At 33.8% G+C, this 21,691-nt stretch overlaps 1 protein-coding gene across 1 annotated transcript; it reads left to right on the forward strand.

The window, feature by feature from the left end:
- Window positions 1-7,600: 7,600 nt before the first annotated feature.
- LOC140170861 (NXPE family member 3-like) lies at window positions 7,601-18,385 on the forward strand. The gene is made up of 5 exons (XM_072194072.1): window positions 7,601-7,622; window positions 12,392-12,537; window positions 13,630-14,368; window positions 15,089-15,178; window positions 16,581-18,385. The coding sequence occupies exons 1-5, from the start codon at window positions 7,601-7,603 to the stop codon at window positions 17,375-17,377; spliced, it is 1,794 nt and encodes a 597-aa protein (XP_072050173.1). The 3' UTR covers window positions 17,378-18,385.
- The last annotated feature ends 3,306 nt before the right edge of the window (window positions 18,386-21,691 follow it).

Below are 21,691 nucleotides of genomic sequence, written 5' to 3' on the forward strand. Positions count from 1 at the left end.
GAAAACCAAAACACGGTTATGGCACATTTATAACATTTTAAAAACATTTTTCTGTTTGTTGAATAGTTATAACTATAGCAGACCGACATTATTGAAGAGCGCCAAAAGGGTATCAATAATTTGTCAAAGATAGGTTATAGCTTACAACGTCAAAATACCAACTGACTCTTTACAACCCGAAGAAATCATCCGTATCTGGGTATCCGTAATAACCTAAATATCATGTTTAGTTATAAAGCAACGAAACAATGTTCTCCCAGTGGGTTTCATTCATTTTAAAACACTGAAGTTCATGTAATTATTCATCATGTTCATGACCCAAATTTTTCTTTTTATTCTTATAGCAGTCGGTACATTACTGTGCATTTATATATCAATTAAGCGGAAGCATTTTGGTATGTTCAAAATGTTTTTACACATTTCCGGCATCTAAATGTAAATCGCCACCCATCTCCCTTAATTCTTTTAACATGCTTGACATTAGCTTTTGAAGTCTCCCCAATATAAGGAAGGCAAGGGGGAAGGAGGACTTTTTTGTGCTTTTCATCAGATATATACCCAACAAACACAAAATGTTTTACAGAAAAGAAAATGCCGGGTTATATAAAGGGTATGAAGCCATGAAAACATTTGTTTAAAAATTTGATGCGAAACCGTCGTTAACAAATAACAAATGTTATTAAGTGTTGACAAAATATTGCATTAAAAAGTTTGCCATAAAATACTTAGCAAAAACATTTCGACAACGACAACAACTTTTTAAATGTTTTTTTTTTCATATTAATTTTTAAAAACATTTTCATAACCTGTATATAAGCTGAAAACCAAAACACGGTTATGGCACATTTATCACATTTTAAAAACATTTTTTCTGTTTGCTGACTAGTTATAACTATAGCAGACCGACATTATCATGATTATTGAAGAGCGCCCGCGAAAGTGTATCAATAATTTGTCAAAGATAGGTTATAGCTTACAACGTCAAAATACCAAGTGACTCTATACAACCCGAAGAAATCATCCGTATCTGGGTATCCGTAATGACCTAATATCATGTTTCGTTATAAAAGCAAAGAAACAATGTTCCCTCAGTGGGATTCATTCATTTTAAAACACTGAAGTTCATGTAATTATTTATCATGTTCATGACCAAATTTTTCTTTTCATTCTTATAGCAGTCGGTACATTACTGTGCATTTATATGATCAATTTAGCGGAAGCATTTTGGTATGTTCAAAATGTTTTTACAGATATACAATTGTAAATAAGAATGTTGAGTTGTCTTCCACATTTTTATGTTATAAATTTTCACGTGCTTATAATACCAGATGTTGTCCTACGCATTGTCAAGTGTGTCTCTTTTGCAGTCTGAAAACATTGATTGAAAGGGGAATAGGGAAGACAACGGGAAGGGGGATGTTCGTACTTTGCATGTTGATTTAATATCTTCAACGTCAATAATACCACTGACGATATAATTATGCAACCCGAAGAAATCATTCTTACTCGGGCATCCGCATTCGATAGTATCATGTTTCGTTATAAAAGCAACAAGACAATTTTCTCTTAGTGGGAATCATTCGTTTTATTTATCATGTTCATGACCTAAATTTTTCTTTCCATTGTTTAGCAGTCAGTACATTACTGTGTATTCCTCGTCAAATATCGAAGCATTTTGATATGTTCAAAATTCTTTCAGTGTGGGGAAAACAGGTAGAATTCTCGCTTCAAGTTTTACCCTGAAAGGTGCACACTGAAGAAATAATTTGGAATGATCGGCAACAAAATCGGAAAATTCTAAAACAATTTACCGTGGATGACCTTGAACATTAAAATGACAATGTAAGATTGCCCCGGGAAGATTGCAGATATGGAAAATACCTTTATGCTCCATGTGACTATAGAGAAATAAGTTGGTGCGTTTGATAGGAACATATTTGTCTGTTTTTGACCCCTCGTTCAAGAACAAAATGGTAAGATTGGACTATAACATAAACAATTTGTAATTCCTTGCATGAATCGTAACTGACACAAATTCCCGATTACAATGTTGATGGAAGCGCTTCATCACCGTGACACTGAGATCTCCACTTCCCTAACATTGATTGAAGGGGATTTGAAATGTTAGTTGAAAAGGAGAACGATGTTCGTTCACCTCGAACAATGTAGTAAAGCTGTATAATGTGAAGTTCCAATTTTCTGTCAAGTCACTCAAGTGTAGTAAATATTATGCCCCTTATTATATTTATGCCCCTGACTATAGTTAGTATAGACTACTACTTAATTTCAAATCCAAATTCCAATTAACTTACCAACCCGAAGAAAATTAGATGTATATTTTTTTTATAACCTGTTGTGTTTAGATCATCGCGTGTAAAAAGAACTGGGTTGACGATCCTTGCAAAAACCATTGTAAATTAGGGTATTTATCAAGCTGCAGCATGTATCAAAGGACTCCGTTTTACAGTCAGAAAATATTTCATAAGATAGACACGTGATATCTTAATGAGTTTGATAGAATACCGAATATCGATTTGCTTCTTTCATGTATGCCGATCTCTTTTGCGAATTATCAAGCTATAATCACATTAAGTAATTGATATGCTGCCTGCTGGCTCTCTACCGTTCCCCTGTCCTCAAATTCAATTGAATTTATTCGTAACACGAATAGAGGTTATCCGCTTCACTCATGCGTGACTTCTAACAAAAGGCACTGATTCCCGTAGTATTCCTCATTCAAACCAATTCAATGAACGACCTCGGAGTTACCTGCTTCGACTTTGGCGGGCTATTTTGAAACAGTTATGGTTGCACATGAAGGTACTTCTTTTGAAAGTCCTAAACAAGGTATAGCAGTCGCTGATAGGATACGCAACTTATAGAACACGGATAACCTGTATTTAACAAAGAGGCGAATCGTTATTTGGCATTTTGTCAAAATAAAGACCATCAATATTTAAAGAGGAATTGGTACGTTTTTTCCGTCCTGTAGGGAATCCCCCGAGCGAATCCCTTTGTTAGTATAGTTTGTATACCTTTCTCGAATCAGTAATTTAGATATTGTTGGGTTTTTTTTTATTGTAGCTCTAAATATAACGATGAGAAGTATGTAACAGTATACATTTTCAGAAAGGAAACGACGATAGGAATCCAACTAGCAGAACAAATCCCTACAAAAATTTACAGTTTTTGAGAAATTTGATTTGACTTATATATATATTAACGGACTCGAGGAAGTCATGTAGATAGTGCGTCAGTAGAATACAACAAACGAACACCTAGTACGATAGGTCTACTTTAAATTGCCACAATACACGATCTTTTAAAATAAATTTACTGATTTGTTGATATTATACACATGTTCCTACTTAATATGCTTACAGCTAATTGGAATAAAGCAAATTTGTTGTGTTTGTTGGAGAACAGAACAATTTTTTTACAATTACGGTAATTACATTAATAAATCCAACACACTGCTGCAGGTTAAGCCGTTAAAATAGTAAGTGTTTTTTTTTTTCATTTTACCGTATAAAACCTTCCTGATCGTTATTGCTTCATGTAATATCTATTTTTTTTAAAATAAATGTTGTAAAAGAAACGAACTAAATAATTGGCTGTAGGCCCAAAGATGTTTCAGTAACTAGAAAGTTAAAATGATTATTTTAATTTCAAAACTAATATAAAACATTTGTTTTATGGTTCAACATGTTCAAGCTTTCAACCTCTGTATCAACTGACTTGCAATATCATTCCAAGTAATATGGATATTGACATTGTTATGTTCTAGTCTACACGAAATGTGCTGGTACAATTTTGATGAAAAAACTCTTCAAAATAAAGCTAAAAGATACTTAAACCTGGGCCTCGTTCAAGAGCAAAATGTTAAGATTGGACTATAACATGTAGAATCAAGCTGTCGGAACCATTTGTAATTCCTGACATGAAACGTATAAACTGACACATATTCCCGATTACAATGTTGATGGAAGCGCTTCATCACCGTGACATTGAGACCTCCACTTCCCTAACATTGATTGAAGGGGATTTGAAATGTTAGCTGAAAAGGAGAACGATGTTCGTTCACCTCGAACAACGTAACAAAGCTGTATTCATTAAAGAATGAATTTGGAGAAAACCTGATAATTACAAACACTCGCTGAGCAGCAAGACCTTCCCTCTAAGCTTTTAATCCGATAAGCTGATTATCTATTTGTTTTCATGAATTGGAAGACATTCTTTGATGTATTACTGAGCTCAATCATCTGAAATTACTGGAGCGTGAGCCACCCAGGCTGGTGGCTCAGCATAGTATTTTATTAACAGAAGGTTTTCTCCAAATTCGTTTCCTAATGAGTATGTGTTATTTTCTGTCAAGTTACTCAAGTGTAGTAAATATCATGCCCTTATTATTAATATAAGGGTATAATTTTCATATTGGCGTGTACTTTAGTTATTACTTTCTACCTTAAAATAACAACTGATGAGTACTGCATTATCAGAAATATATTTACAACACTTATTTAGTTAGTAGATTATAAGTTTACTTAATTAAATTATAAGTTTACTTAATTCAAAATTAGATGTATATAATGTTTTTAATAACCTATTATAATATGTTTATTGACATTGTTATGTTCTAGTCTACGAAGTGTGCAGGTTACAATTTTGATGAAAACACTCTTCAAAATAAAGCTAAAAGATACTTAAACCTGGGCCTCGTTCAAGAGCAAAATGTTAAGATTGGACTATAACATGTAGAATCAAGCTGTCGGAACCATTTGTAATTCCTGACATGAAACGTAACTGACACATATTCCCGATTACAATGTTGATGGAAGCGCTACATCACCGTGACACTGAGATCTCCACTTCCATAACATTGATTGAAGGGGATTTGAAATGTTAGTTGAAAAGGCGAACGATGTTCGTTCACCTCGAACAACGTAACAAAGCTGTATTCATTAAAGAATGAATTTGGAGAAAACCTGATAATTACAAACACTCGCTGAGCAGCAAGACTTCCCTCTAAGCTTTTAATCCGATAAGCTGATTATCTATTTGTTTTCATGAATTGGAAGACATTCTTTGATGTATTACTGAGCTCAATCATCTGAAATTATTGGAGCGTGAGCCACCCAGGCTGGTGGCTCAGCATAGTATTTTATTAACAGAAGGTTTTCTCCAAATTCGTTTCCTAATGAGTATGTGTTATTTTCTGTCAAGTTACTCAAGTGTAGTAAATATCATGGCCCTTATTATTAATATAAGGGTATAATTTTCATATTGGCGTGTACTTTAGTTATTACTTTCTACCTTAAAATAACAACTGATGAGTACTGCATTATCAGAAATATATTTACAACACTTATTTAGTTAGTAGATTATAAGTTTACTTAATTAAATTATAAGTTTACTGAATTCAAAATTAGATGTATATAATGTTTTTAATAACCTATTATAATATGGATATTGACATTGTTATGTTCTAGTCTACGAAGTGTGCAGGTTACAATTTTGATGAAAACACTCTTCAAAATAAAGCTAAAAGATACTTAAACCTGGGCCTCGTTCAAGAGCAAAATGTTAAGATTGGACTATAACATGTAGAATCAAGCTGTCGGAACAATTTGTAATTCCTGACATGAAACGTAACTGACACATATTCCCGATTACGATGTTGATGGAAGCGCTTCATCACCGTGACACTGAGATCTCCACTTCCATAACATTGATTGAAGGGGATTTGAAATGTTAGTTGAAAAGGCGAACGATGTTCGTTCACCTCGAACAATGTAGCAAAGCGGTATATGTGAAGTTCCAATTTTCTGTCAAATGGAGTAAATATTATGCCCCTTTAATATAATTTTCATGTTGCAGTGGTGGTAATTACGTTCTATCTTAAAATAACAACTAATGAGTACTGCATTATCAGGAATATACTTATAACACCCATTTAGTTAGTAGCCTAATTTCAAATCCAAATTCCAATTAACTTACCAACCCGATGAAAATTATATATATATTATTTTAGTTACCTGTTGTGTTTAGATCATCGCGCGTAAAAAGAAATGGGTTATGCGACGCTACACGAATTGTTTGATGAAAGAGGTGCCGGTGTGATGATGACGTTATTCAATGTTATTACTGTTTGTTCAATTAGATTTTCATATTTTTAAGATATTTGAAAAAATAAAAAATTGTGGTCAAAGTCATCAAAGAAAAGTGTTAGTACAGCCTTAGACCCAACGTGATTTATAATTTTCAAATTCCAAAGTTTAATTTGAAACCCCATTTCTTTTCAGCGATATTTTTATTAAAAGCCGTAGAACGTCGGGTACCATAATTTTTTTAATCAACCCATTTAGTGCAATGGGGACGAATGTCATAATAATCAGATGCGTTGAGATAGTATTCATTCGACCATCCGCATTGTGCAGCAAAATAGCTATATTTGCCAGTAATTCGTGTTGAAACCCCAATGTTGAAACATTACGTTATTATAAAAATGTGAAGATGAACTAAGGTTTTCAGAATATGACCAGCTTCTTTAAATACATTCCTTGCATATTTATTAACGTATTTATTTATTTATTTATTTATTTATTTATTTATTTATTTATTTATTTATTTATTTATTTATTTATTATTTATTTATTTATTTATTTATTTCTATCGGCAGTAGATAGCTACTTCAGCACCTTTATCAGCAGTAGATAGCTATTTCATCAACCTTTATCAGCAATAGATAGCTACTTATTCAACCTTTATCAGCAGTAGATAGCTACTTTATCAACACCTTCATCAGCAGTAGATAGGTACATCATTCAACACCTTTATCAGCAGTAGATAGCTATTTCATCAACCTTTATCAGCAATAGATAGCTACTTATTCAACCTTTATCAGCAGTAGATAGCTACTTTATCAACACCTTCATCAGCAGTAGATAGCTACATCATTCAACACCTTTATCAGCAGTAGATAGCTACTTATTCAACCTTTATCAGCATATACCATGTTGCGGGAAAACACTGCGAAGATAAGATTAGTGTCGGTAATACGAATTGATTCATCTAATTGGCTGATAAAACGTTGAAAAAAGAACACGTTTTTAGACAAAGTGGAATGATCTTTTCAGATTATTTTCAGATTTTTGCAAGCTTTCTTTGATTTTTTTTAAAGGTCATTTAGCTTCTTCGAGAAAAAGAAAAGCCCCGAACGACATGGAAATTCCAGTCCATCCGACTGCTAAAAAGGTTTTTTTTGTCGACTTATAGACAGATTCAACAATTGAAAATTCAATTTGGTTCTCAAAATATTATATATTAAGCAATGATAAGCAGACGATCTTAACCGCTCCCATAAAATACAACAAATGCAGATATCACTGCAAGGTCAGTTCGTTTAATATTATTAGCATTACATCATGTACATTGACCATACTGACGGTACATGCACTTAAGCAAATAATTTGAGTCAGAAATCTTTTGGTATAATTTATATACATAAAATTATTATTAAAATAGGAAATTTTAAAATCCGGCTTTAAAATAGGCAAGATGGCCGAAGGCGTAGTTTGGGTTTATTTTTGGCTTCGTTACCATGGTTACTCTTGCTGTTTCAGGTAAGTATTGATTTTTTGTACTTGTACTGCAATAAAAGGCAAGACAAAATACACTTTTAAAACATGTTTGTTTTAATCTTTCAGTGCTTTATTGGGGAAAACAGAAAATCACGGAAATCCTCCAATTTGTAACACGAATTTTAAATTATGTAACACGGAGAAATCATGACTTGAGCCTTGACCTTGCTGCATAATTTATTTGGATATACGGAATATCTTGTGTCCGAAATTATCATTACGTTCATTTTAATCAACAGCGCATATAACCACATATATTGGAACATTGTGATTTAACGCTTCATACTGCATATATAATTCAGCATTAGCAGGCTGCCATCGCATCGTGTTAACTGGGCTTTACTGAATATTTTTTCCGAAAATCTGTTGGTAAGTTTTACTATTAATACAAAAAGCCCAATCAGATATTGTAACAGCAACGATTAGATATACGCCAATGATGAACGTACATTCATTGTTGTTGTAGTATTGTCTTCATTGTTACGCCTTGGTATGTTTTCACCGTGCTGAACTTGATTTTCGTTGTTGTCGGATATTCATCGCAATAAGGTGCCAGATTGTAACTATCTAAATTATCCTGACAAATATCCAATTAGCTTCAGCTATTAAGGGATGGGGTATGAACGTTTGGACAGTATTTATTGTGGGACATTAGAGCACATCAGACATATCGAATTACATTCTGAATACGAAGAATGTCCTTCTGATATCAAATAATTTTGATTTTTTGAAATTCGCAATGTAATACACATTTTATGACAAATCATTAAAAATTGATATTTTTGATATTTAACAGTACTCGAAGTAAACTTTATAAATCTGATGATTTATACTTGAAGTGTATGTAGGTGGGATGAAAAGCCGACGATCAATTGAAAATTTTGACCTTTCGTATTGAAGATGTGGATTTTTTCCCAAAACACCAAAAATAATTAGGTCTTTTGGGGAAAAAAATCCATATCTTCAATATGAAAGGTCAACATTTTCAATTGATCGTCGGCTTTTCCTCCCAGCTACATACACTTTAAGAATATATCATTAGATTTATACAATTTACTTCAATAATTTGTCATAAAATTTGTATTATATCGTGAATTTCAAAAAATGAAATTTATTTGATATCAGAAAGACATTCTGCGTATTCAGAATGCAATTTGATATGTCTGACATGCTCTCATGTCCCACAAAAAATACTGTCGAAACGCTTAAAACGCTCATTCCAGATCCCTTAAGCTATTTAGATATTTAAGATATTTGGATATTATTAAAGGATATTATGGATAATTTGGATAATAGTTGCACCTATTGATATTTTAGATATTTGGATATTTTAGATAATTTGGATATTATCAAGGCTATTATAGATATTTATTTAATTCATTTGGATATTTTAGATAATTTGGATATTATTATGGCTAATTAGGATAATGTGGATATTTTATATATTTTAGATATTATTATGGCTAATTAGGATAATTTGGATATTTCAGTTATTTGGATATTTTAGATAATTTGGATATTATTATGGCTATTTTGGATAATTTGGATATTTTAGATATTTTGGATATTATTATGGCTAATAAGGATAATTGTGGATATTTCAGATATTTGGATATTTTAGATAATTTGGATATTATTATGGCTAATTAGGATAATTGGGATATTTTAGACATTTTGGATATTATTATGGCTAATTAGGATAATTAGGACATTTCAGATATTTGGATCTTTTAGATAATTTGAATATTATTATGCCTCATTAGGATAATTTGGATATTTCAGATATTTGGATATTTTAGATATTATTATGGCTAATTAGGATAATTTGGATATTTTAGATATTTTGGATAATATTATGGCTAATTAGGATAATTTGGATATTTCAGGTTCATTAGGTATTTTGATATTTTAGATAATTTGGATATTATTATGGCTAATTAGGATAATTTGAATATTTTAGATATTTTGGATATTATTATGGCTAATTAGGATAATTTGGATATTTCAGATATTTTGATATTTTCGATAATTTGGATATTATTATGGCTAATTAGGATAATTTGGATATTTTGGATAATATTATGGCTAATTAGGATAATTAGGATATTTTAGATATTTTGGACATTATTATGGCTAATTAGGATAATTTGGATATTTCAGATATTTGAATAGTTTAGATAATTTGGATATTATTATGGCTAATTAGGATATTTTCGATAAGTTGGATATTATTAAGGTTAATTAGGATAATTTGGATATTTTATATAATTAGGATATTATTCAGGCTATTATTAAGCCTAATTAGGATAATTTGGATATCATTCGCATATTATTACGTCTAATTAGGATAATTTGGATATTTCAGATATTTGGATAGTTTAGATAATTTGGATATTATTATGGCTAATTAGGATAATTAGGATATTTCAGATATTTGGATATTTTAGATCATATTATTATGGCTAATTAGGATAATTAGGATATTTTAGATAAGTTGGATATTATTAAGGCTAATTAGGATAATTTGGATATTTCAGATATTTGAATATTTTAGATATTATTATGGCTAATTAGGATAATTAGGATATATTAGATAAGTTGGATATTATTAAGGCTAACTAGGATACCTTGAATATTTTATATAATTAGGATATTATTCAGGCTATTATTAAGGCTAATTAGGATAATTTGGATATCGTTCGCATATTATTAGGCCTAATTAGGATAATATGAATATTTCATATATTTGGATATTTTAGATAATTTGGATAATATTATGGCTAATTAGGACAATTAGGATATTTTGAGTAAGTTTGATACTATTAAGGCTACAAGGCTAATTATGATAATTTGGATATTTCATATAAGGGATAATTTGGATATTTTAGATTATTAAGATATTATTAAGGCTAATTAGGATAATTTGTATATTTTAGATTATTTGGATATTATTAGGACTAATTAGGATAATTAGGATATTTCAGATATTTGGATGTTGTAGATAATTTGGATATTATCAAGACTAGGATAATTTGGATATTTTAGATAATTAGGATATTATTATGGCTAATTAAGATAATTTGAATATTTTAGATCATTAGAATATTATGGCTAATTAGGATAATTTGGATATTTTAGATTATTTGGATATTATTAGGCTTAATTAGGATAATTTGGATATTTCAGATATTTGGATATTTTAGATAATTGGATATTATCATGGCTAATTTGGATATTTTAGTTAATTAGGATATTATCAAGGCTAATTAGGATAATTTGGATATTTTACATCATTAGGATATTATATTGGGTAATGAGGATAATTTGTAAATTTTAGACATTTGGATATTATTAAGGCTAATTAGGATAATTTTGATATCTTACATCATTTGGATATTATTAGACCTGATTAGGATAATTTGGATATTTTAGATAATTGGTATATTATCAAGGCTAATGATTACGGGTACGAGTCCCAAGCCATCGATCAGTACGGGTACGGGGGCCAGTCCATGATTACGGGTACGGGTCCCAAGCTATCGATTAGTACGGGTACGGGTCCCAGTCCATGAGTACGGGTACGGGTACGGGTCCCAAGCCATCGATCAGTACGGGCATGGGTCCCAGTCCATGAGTACGGGTACGGGTCCGAAATCAAAATAGGGCATGGGTACGGGTAGGGGGTCCGAAGCCATGGGGACGAGTACGGGTACGGGTACGGAAATTAAGACTAGAGTACGGGTACGAGTACGGGTACGGGACGGTACTATAAGTCTGTGCTATGTACCATATATCATGATATCACACGGCTAAGAACCAGTAAGATTGCAGGACATGATGCAGTCATGTCTACAGTAGAATTTACCACGACCTTTGCAGGACTTAAACCCCATTAAAAGCTATTAAACCAAGATAACACTCATTGAAAACAGCTCAACTGATTAAATCATATCTTCTCTGGTTAAATCCACACAACATATGTTTCTGCTTTACATGTACAATGGAGCAATGAGCTGGTATTATAGTTTCAGTTGGGTGAACGATTATATTTATTTATTTATTTATTTATTTATTTCTTATTTAACCTGGGGTGACCAATCAAAGCACTGGCACTGTTCTCCCTTGGTTCCCAGAACAATTCTGTGTGGGCTTTTGTTTACGAAATGAGACAATACTCTGCTTATTGTTAACCAGCGTTCTTGAAAATGAGAAGTATGGTGGTTTGCAGACTTAACACGGTTTGGAAATAATTTCTTCATATTTTTTGGTGTTATCTGTCGTTTACATATCCTTCCTAAAACACCAAAGTACGAATATTTCCAAACACCTAAATTAGCTAAAAAGGACATGTTACAAAACTATATTTTCTAGAATATCAGAAGAGTACTTTTAATATTGGCCGGTAATTTTTCACACAGCGATGTTAACTAGGCAATGTACTATTACCTATAACATACACTAAAACACCAAAGTACGAATATTTCCAAACATCTAAATTAGCTAAAAATTTAGGGCATGTTACAAAACTATATTTTCTAGAATTTTAGAAGAGTACTTTTAATATTGGCCGGTTATTTTTCACACAGCGACGTTAACTAGGCAATTACCCATACTTCTAACATACGCTATTTGTAGAGGTTACGCGTCAATGGTAAGAGCACTGTGTATTGTGTATAGGAAAACGGACAGTAACTGCAGTATGAACTTTCTCAAGTGTTTAAGAATTAACTTTCTTTCATTGTTCAATTCAGGTAGCATGGGAAAACGTGAAACTGTCCACCATGACGCGTCAAGATCTGCAGTGCCAAATGACTTCAAATTCAAATCAATATGTCTATTAACCCTACTGGTGGTTACTTCTTATGCTATCCTATGGTTAACAGGGACACAGAAGATGGTATGTGATTTTTAACAAATATGACAAAAGGTGTCAGGGTTGTGTGTGAACATGTAGAAAGGATATTGAACACAGTGTCGTAGCGTCATAGGGGCACTGGGGGTACGTGCCCCTCCCCAATCGATCGCAAAAATGAGAAAATCGCCAAAAACGGTCTGTGCCCCCAATCAGACCCAGTGCCCCCAATAATGGTTGGTGCCCCCCCCCCCCCAATATGATGCTGACCCACGCTACGCCGGATAAAATAATCCGTGGAGATGCAGTCCGTCACTTACACCAATGCAACTAAGGGGTTTGTCGTTTCCACGGAAGCAGGGTTAGCGGTGACCTGCTGAGTCTAGGGGCCCAAATTGGCAAATAAAGGGGTCCAGGTATCTAATTCTACACAGACGTACAAAACTGCCAAGTCAAGGAATCCTGGACCTCAAGACCCCTTAAAACGCTACCCCTGCCCAAGAGAAAAAGAAAAAGTTTTTGTCGTAGGGTGGGCAAATTTCCCAACACCTTACATTTTGTATCCCGATTTAGTCTACTTCATAGCCCCTTTTGGAAATTCATACTTCAATTCATCTCACAATGGATGACGTCACGATTCACGGCCTAGAGAAAAGGCGCCCTATTGTAGGAGTTCATAGGGTAAATGTTAAAGGTTTAGCAGATTGGGTCACCCAAGCACTTATGTTCACGTGTTATGTTGTAATACCGGTAGGTAAAAACATTTGATTTGTTAAAATGTTCCCGATTCCCAAATTACTATATATAAGTATATTAATTGATTAACTATTCTTTGGTAAATCTATCCAAAGTAACGGTGACTTTTGAGATATCTATACGGATCACATTTAAACGTATCTTCCGTGATTATAACTGTCAAATATATTGCGCATGTCAGAGGTGCTCTTAGACTATCCAATGGAAACCTAACAAGCAAATACCATGTGTTAATAATAACAAAATGGCGGAATGTGTATCTTCGGTCGAACAATAGCGTAACCTTAGGTCCCGACATTGTGAATATGTTTATATCGACAAAGACGAAGTCTTAGCTTAGGTTTCTACCGAAATGTTAATGTATATTCTTATTTATTTCAGACAATGCCACCTCGACTTCCCAATGTTAAAGCAAGATTTTTGACTCATCCTTTAAATACAACGACAACCGATATGCCTTACACATCTGATCATACAACGGCGGCACAATCGACTACTAAAGAACAATTGACCTCATTTGAACAAGTCACGGATCCCAGTACTTTTTACAGCATACTCAATTATAAGGAAAACTACACTCTTTGTGATGCAATTGAAATTACTGTCCAACTTCGGACGTCTGAGAACCAAACACAATCTTTTGGAGGTGATTTTATTTGGGTCTGGGTCTATGATGCTGCCCAAAGAGCAAGTTCAACAGCTGATGAAATAATCGATAATCGTAATGGAACTTTTACTGCAAAAGTAACCTTAAGATGGACAGGGCAAACAATGGTAGGCGTAAGTCTCGTGCATTCACGCGAGATAGTATCTCGTCTACGTCACTTCCGGGAAACATATCCAGCTCGCTATTCGTACAAGGGAAATTTTACAGGGCCAACACAAAATAAATCAGTGCAACAATCCTGTCATGTTTCAAAGGAAATGTATGTACCTGTTCGGCAGAGATATAAGAATATGACATTTTGTGATTATTCAGATTCGAAGACTGGCTTTCCATGGTTTTGTGTTAAACCTCAAGGAGTAGGTTGCGACAAGTATATACTTCATTCCAGTGGTGGATCGGCAACAGAGTTTCATAAGACATTCACCTCAGCTGACTTTGTCAAAATTACCTCAGGTTGGTATTAGTCAAATGATTGCTCTCTGCACACGGGACCGGATGGCCTAACGCCCCCCCTCCCTTCAATACCCAATTGTAAAATGTACCACGGGAGAGTACATGGAAGTATGAAGTTAATCTATTGATGTTACAAATTAAATCCCGACTTTCGTTCGTCAAAGTCAATATCCCTGTAAGTTTGTACCGCGGAATTGATCCCGGGCTTCATTCTACCCCTTTTACGAAATGTTCAATTCAAAATAATGGCAATGAATTTTGTTATAAAATTGGCACAAAATGCTATTTGAGCCATACTGATTTATTCAGCGTGATAAACATGATAAATGAGCTAAAGAGATCGACATACAGGACTTGAACGGTGCAGTGCCGCGATGTCTTATCCCTATCCTTAAATTCAAGAGAATCTATGGGTAACCACTGGTAACACAAAGTGATGAATCGCTACTCGTCATTCTGCGAAACTCATAACGAATAATATAATGTAAGAAATAGTTCATAAGCATTATACATGTTATAAGAGGGACTGTACAAATGCAGTTTTGTATGAATTGTGTGTACATGGACTTTCAAAAAATTCAATTTCACTCTGAAACAAATGTTAAATTTTAATACACCCTGACCTTTGATGTCATAATTAAGCATTCGTTCACTTTTGAATCAAACACAATAATTATATTGTCCATTTGTATAACAAACAATCACAGGTTATGAATTTAGTTCCCCTCTTATTTTCCCCCATCCACAGACCATCACCGATCACACCGCTTAATACGTCACATGCAGACTTCATGGTTGAACCTGATTTCGGTAGGTTTGAATTGAGTATAACCATGATAACCACAACCTTGTATTGTTTTCTGAGGGCCAAAGAGAGAACAAGAAATATGTAAGGGGTAAAATACGTAGGCTACTTGCCTAAAATGTGTAATTTCTAATTTGGAGTGGGTAAATTACCAAAATTGGGAGGGGATATCTCATACCCCCTGTCGCCGCCACTGATAACATACCCCCACCCCGCCCTCCCCCGTCGCCGCCACTGATAATACAGGGTGAGTCAAAAAAGTGCAATAGAGAAAAGAATCCATTTTTATTTAAGAACCGATTTGAACCTTTTAGGTTTTAAAACATTTTATAAATGATTATATCCATTAGTGACCTTTTGTGAAAAAAACCAAGGAATTAGCATTTACCGTTTTGTTTTTATGACACATTTTATAGCGATACCCAATTTTAATGTTTGTCCAAGAAGCGTCTAAAATTTGAACCTCAGCCCACTCTGTGTATGGTAGATTTGGAACAACTGCTATTTTCTTAACCTCATTGGCATTGAAATTAAATGGATCACCCAAATTGTTATTGTCCTTGGTCTTATTTAAGGAAAAGAAACATTATTTGTTGTTATTTTCATTTTACCTTTACTTTAAAGATGTTTATTCTCTATCAAAAACATACACATTTGTAGGCGGATTTTTTAAATGTCGAAATGAAATGCGCGCAAATTGAAGTGGAGTGAATTATAAAACATCCAGTAGTTGGACATATTGGGATTTAAAAAACTGGAGTTGGAGTCGAGTGAGGTATGAAGGACTTAGAAGTAATGTTAGAAAGTTTGTTTGAACAGAAAAAAGAAATTGAAATAACGCAAAAATCAACCTTATTATAAAGGTAAAGTCAGTTTCAGAGCTGGTGCCTTTATTGTGCATTGTGTGTTCTCATTCAAAATACATGGTACCTCATGGACAAATAATGAAATTGGGTATGGTAGCAAAAGGACTCATAAAAATTAAACGGTAGATGTGATTGACTTCATTTTTTCACAACAGGTGACTATTGAGTGTGGCATTTATAGAAACTTTCAATAATTGGAAATTTAAACGTGGTTCTTACACAAATATCGATTCTTTGCTCTATTGCACTTTTTTTTACTCACCCTGTATAATGTTATGCCTATCCACCAATATATGTTTACTGCACTGATTTTGGCCCTTTCCTAGTATGAACAAAAACATAAAGGCCGCAAGCCCGGCAGGGATGAGGCCGGAAACTCCCATAACTAGTTTTACGAATTAGAAATTGAAAAAAAATTAGCAATGTTGCTTTATCGTATCACACATTAGTTTGCACGCCAAAATAAATACATACCTAAGTTTTATTTCAAACAAAATCATCAGAACTCATTTTCTTACTTTCAATATATTTAATATCCTAGGTGAAACCAACATGACTTCGGCAACTTGTCTAAGCTACGAACGTCCTTTGTGTACACCTGGACTAGCTCCACGACATTCTAAATATGCACCAGGCTTCTATCATCACGACACTTGGATTTCGCATATCTGTCAGAACAGACATTTCACAACTCCTGATGTCATCAAATGTTTACAAAACCAAACTCTACATTTTATTGGTGATTCAACCCTAAGACAATGGTACGAATACTTAGCAAGATATATTTTAAAAGATAATGTGCAAGAAACAAAAGGTCCTAATACAAAATTTGGACCACATGTGGCAATTGATAAAGCAAATAACATCAGTATTTACTTCAACTTTCATGGTTATCCCATCGCTTTACGCAATCTTGATGTCAAACAAATTCATTACGTATATGAGCAATTGGATTCGTTGACAAACTTGGATAATACTATAATATGCCTTTGTCTTTGGGCACACTTTACAGGCACTAACTTACAGTACTACAGAAACCGTTTGCAATCTATAAAGGACGCGATAGAACGATTAAGACAAAGAAATTCACATGTGCGTGTTTTAATTAAATCTGCAAACACCAGAGGACACAGCTCTGATTTTGATCGGAGTAACTGGTATTCATGGGAGGTACACAATGTAATGAGGCAATTTTTCTCAAGATTTGCAGGTATCACAGTCATAGATGTCTGGGATATGACAATTGGACACAGAACAGGCTACAATCTACATCCTACCAGAGGCATTATTTCGCAAGAAATGGACATGTTTTTATCATTTCTTTGTCCGGTTGAATGAAAATGTAATTGTAAGAACGCTGCTCTTCAAACTTCTTCAGTCACATACCGGCGTAGTTGTGTTTGAAATTAGAGATTAAGCTTAAAGATTGGTGAACCGGTTGACAGCCACATCCTCACTTAATCCAATAAAATTGAGATTTTTACATTAGAAGAAAGCTCATATTTATCTTAATCAAGGTATAATGTGAGGCCTGAAATATTATGTAAATGTAAAAGAGTAATAATGAGAGAATTTGACTCCAAAGAGTGTCTATGGTTTGGTCAGATCGTAACCGGCGGGCCTTATAACATCGCGGATTAATATCAATATTTTTTATTTGGAGAATTGTCTTGAATCAGCCAAAAGTATTACAACTCATTAATTGAAGTCCTATACTTTGTCTACTTTCTTTACTGCACGTAGCTTTAAATAAGCTTATTTAAAGCTACGTGCAGCCGTTTGACTAAAAATGTTGTTATCACATGGTTGGGTCTTTACCTGCGCATGACATAGTGCAATTTATCCTCTGTCACAAATAGTATGTTGTTTGTTTTGTAAGTGAAAATATCTGTAGCAGGCCTATATCAGCAATAAAATGGTATATAGGTGCTAAGTACAATGCAAAAACAGCAACTGAGCAGTGTTTAGCAATTAAACATTACTGTGCAATCTAAACACGTCCAATTACTAAACATCTCCATGTTGATGTTTAAGTTCTAAACACACCGTGTCTTTACATAAAACACTACTCATTCATGCCGTTGTGGTGCTAAACACCGCCAGTCCTAAACATTAATTTGAATAAATTGCCGATAATGCCTAGCCTGTTTATTCTCTAAATAACAAAACGTTTCACATCTAAACACCAAACATTTAATATCTAAACACCGAACGTTTAATATCTAAACACCAAGGGTTTCAGTGCTAAACATCTAAACAACTGGCAAGTGTTTAGCCATAGGACAGATTCTTGCAAGAATTAACAGTTTTTGAGAAAATCTCAAAATTTTATTTGACTTTACTGACTCGAGGAATGCATTTTACTTTGCATTGGTCTGCTTTAAAATGCAAAAATACACGATCTTTTAAAATAGATTTCACTATAGTTTGTTTGGAATCTGATTTGATGCTATTATACCCATGTTCCTACTTACTATGCTTACAGCTAATTGGAATAAGGCAAATTTGTTGTGTTTGTTAGAAAACAGAACAATATTCTACTATTATCGTAATTACATTAATAAATCCAACACACACCTGCAGGTTAAGGCTAAATTTATATTCCATCGCTGAGCGACAAGCGATTGGTATTTGACCAATGAAATGGCGCGCTCTTCCCAACGCAACAAAAATCACTCTACCTCATTGGCTAAAAATATTCGCTATCACTCAGCGATGTAGTATAAGTTCAGCTGAAGCCGTTACGATAGTAAATGTGGTTCTTTTGTTTTACCATAAAACCTTCCTGATCGTTATTGCTAATATTAATAACTTTTGCAAAAAGGAACCAGAAATTTGACAGATATCGTAAATGACTGTAGGCTTAAAGATGTTGCGGTAACTAGAAAGTTAAAATAATGATTTTAATTTCAAAACTATAAGACATTTGTTTTATGGTTCAAGCTTTCAACCTCTGTATAAGCTGACTTGCAATATCATTTCAAGTAATATGGATATTGACATTGTTATGCTCTAATCTCCGAAGTGTGCTGGCACAATTTTGATGATCAAAATGTGTCATAACACGTGAATACGGAGTGTCCTTACTAATTAATTATATTTTAACTATCATCTTATGTTTGTGTCCTGAGATGTCTATCAAATTATTTTATTTCACGGGAGGGGGGAATGACTCTTATTAGGTAGTTAACAGCTGAGTTAGCATTGTTTTATTCACAATTTGGCTAGTTTAGTCAGTCATGTGTGTTGATACTCGTTACTCTGGGCTTGTTGGGCTTGATATTGGTTATTGGATTGGCAGGTCCCCGCTAGATGGGAGCGTTCACCATAACAGGAATAATTACTGAACAGGTAGAATCATTGAAAAGGTATATTTTATTTTTCTAAACCTGTCTCTTCTTACACTTTCTTTTTTAGTTTCTTTTGCTTAGCTTGTGATGTTGTTTATACAACAAACATATTTTTCCCGTATTTATTACGTCCTCTCATATAGCGTGTCTGCGGACGTGTTCACCCGTTATCATAATCCCGTGACCCGTCCATATGTACCTTTTTGTCCTTTATTTTCCTTCTTTCCGTATTATCATGTCCACTGGTCTCTGGCTCGCAGTCGCGTGGCTCTGCGCCGTTTACGCGCCCATTGGCGTAGTGCGCGTTACGCACGAGGCGCCGACGCGCTGCCGGCCAGCTGCAGTGACGCGTAGGCCGACAACCGATTTTCATAACAAAAAACCCGTTTTACCCATATTTTCACTGTTTTTGCAGCCAATTCTTGACCGTTTTCAACCAAATAAAGTTTAAACACGTTCCCGTATATTCCTCGATCTCCCGTATGAATTTGGCGACATTTGGATCGAAACTGACGGAGCCTTTATAGTGATACATACATACATAGATACAACATTCCCCTATTTATAGTAAGACTAGCGGGATACCCGCGCTTCTCGCGGGTCCCCGCTAGATGAGTAAATGGGAGCGTTCACTATATAAACAGGAAGAATTACTGAACATGTAGAATCATTGAAAAGGTACATTTTGATGCTTGTGATTTCCCGTTTTCCATCTTATTTATTTAATTCTGTTGTAATTATTTTAGCTTTTTTCCTTACATTTCGTGATTAGTTTCTTTCTTCCCTTCTTTCTTTTGTGCCCATTTTCATTTAGTTACTTTAACCCGTATACCGGTACTCGTACTCGTGTTCACCCGTTATCATAGCCCCTTAATCCGTCCATGTACCTTTTTGTCCTCTTTTTCCTTCTTTCCGTATTATCATGTCCACTGGTCTCTGGCTTGCAAGTTGCGTGGCTCTGCGCCATTTACGCGCTTGATGGCGTAGTGCGCATTACGCACGCGACGCCGACGCGCTGCCTGCCAGCTACAGTGACGCAAAGGCTGCCAACCGATTTTCATAACAAAAACCCCCGTTTTTACCCATATTTTCACTGTTTTTGCAGCCAATTCTTGACCGTTTTCAACCAAATAAAGTGTGAATTTGGCGACATTTGAATCCAAACTGACGGAGCCTTTCAATCTTCATACTAACACACAAACATACAACATTCCCCTATTTATAGTAAGATAATGTGACTGCTTTTGAGACATGCATAAATGGATACCAAAATGTTCTAAACTCCTCAAAAAAGTTTGGAAACTTTCCAAAACGGCTATATATCAGTAATTACGATATTTGAAATCTATTTCCATATTGTTTCATATCAATACAAACATCCCAGCAAACACAAAACGTTTTCGACATCATTCGCAAAAGGTTATAAAAGGTTATCAGAAACGTTTAAATGTCGGGTTATACATGTATAAAGGGTATATTAAGGTTGGTCTGAACCCTGGAAATATGGAAAGGTTCTAAAAGGTTGCCAGATAACGTTTAAATGTCGGGTTATATAAAGGGTATATTAAGAGTATAAAACGTTTTCATAACATTAAAAATCATTTTTTGATAATCTACTTCTCATCAAACAAAAAATGTTTTTTTCAAAACGTTTAAATTTCTGGTTATATAAAGGGTATAAAAACTTTTTAATAACATTCCAAAAACATTTTTAAAAACTTGATACAAAACATTCTAAACAGAATGTTATTTTGGGATTGAAAAAATATTTTGCGAAAAATGTTTGCCCAAAATATTTGCAATAACGTTTAAAAAACGTTTTCATACCCTTTATATAACCCGACATTCAAATGTTATTAAAACGTTTTGAAAAATTTTAAGAACATTTCTGTGTTTGCTGGGTGCAAATATTATTAACATTATGTTATTTAAGTATTGACAAAATAGTTGGCAAAAATGTTTGCGATAATAGTTTACAATAACATTTTTGAAAACATTTAAAAAATATTGTTGTAGTGTGTTTTCATACAAAACGATTTAAAACGTTTTCATGACCTTTATATAACCCGACATTTTAATGTTATTAAAACGTTTTTATGTAAACCAATTGCCAAAATATAACTTATTAAAAACGTTTTTAAAAGGTTTTTGTGTTTGCTGGGATTGTTCTTTCTTGTCAAAAATGACACCAAATTTGTGACCATAACTTATTCCATGCTTGAGCAACTGTCTTTGAAAGACAAGCAGGTCTCAAAAAATGTGCCAAATCTGTAAACATGAGTAAGCCACTTACCTAAAATCA

This window comes from Amphiura filiformis, chromosome 15 (genome assembly GCF_039555335.1).
Source record: "Amphiura filiformis chromosome 15, Afil_fr2py, whole genome shotgun sequence".
In the NCBI taxonomy this organism is placed as follows: Eukaryota; Metazoa; Echinodermata; class Ophiuroidea; order Amphilepidida; family Amphiuridae; genus Amphiura; species Amphiura filiformis.

Coding starts and splice junctions, on each gene's coding strand:
- LOC140170861 (XM_072194072.1), top strand. CDS start 7,601: ATGGTTACTCTTGCTGTTTCAG. Junction 7,623..12,391: donor GGTTACTCTTGCTGTTTCAG/GTAAGTATTGAT, acceptor TGTTCAATTCAG/GTAGCATGGGAAAACGTGAA. Junction 15,179..16,580: donor CATGGTTGAACCTGATTTCG/GTAGGTTTGAAT, acceptor TTAATATCCTAG/GTGAAACCAACATGACTTCG.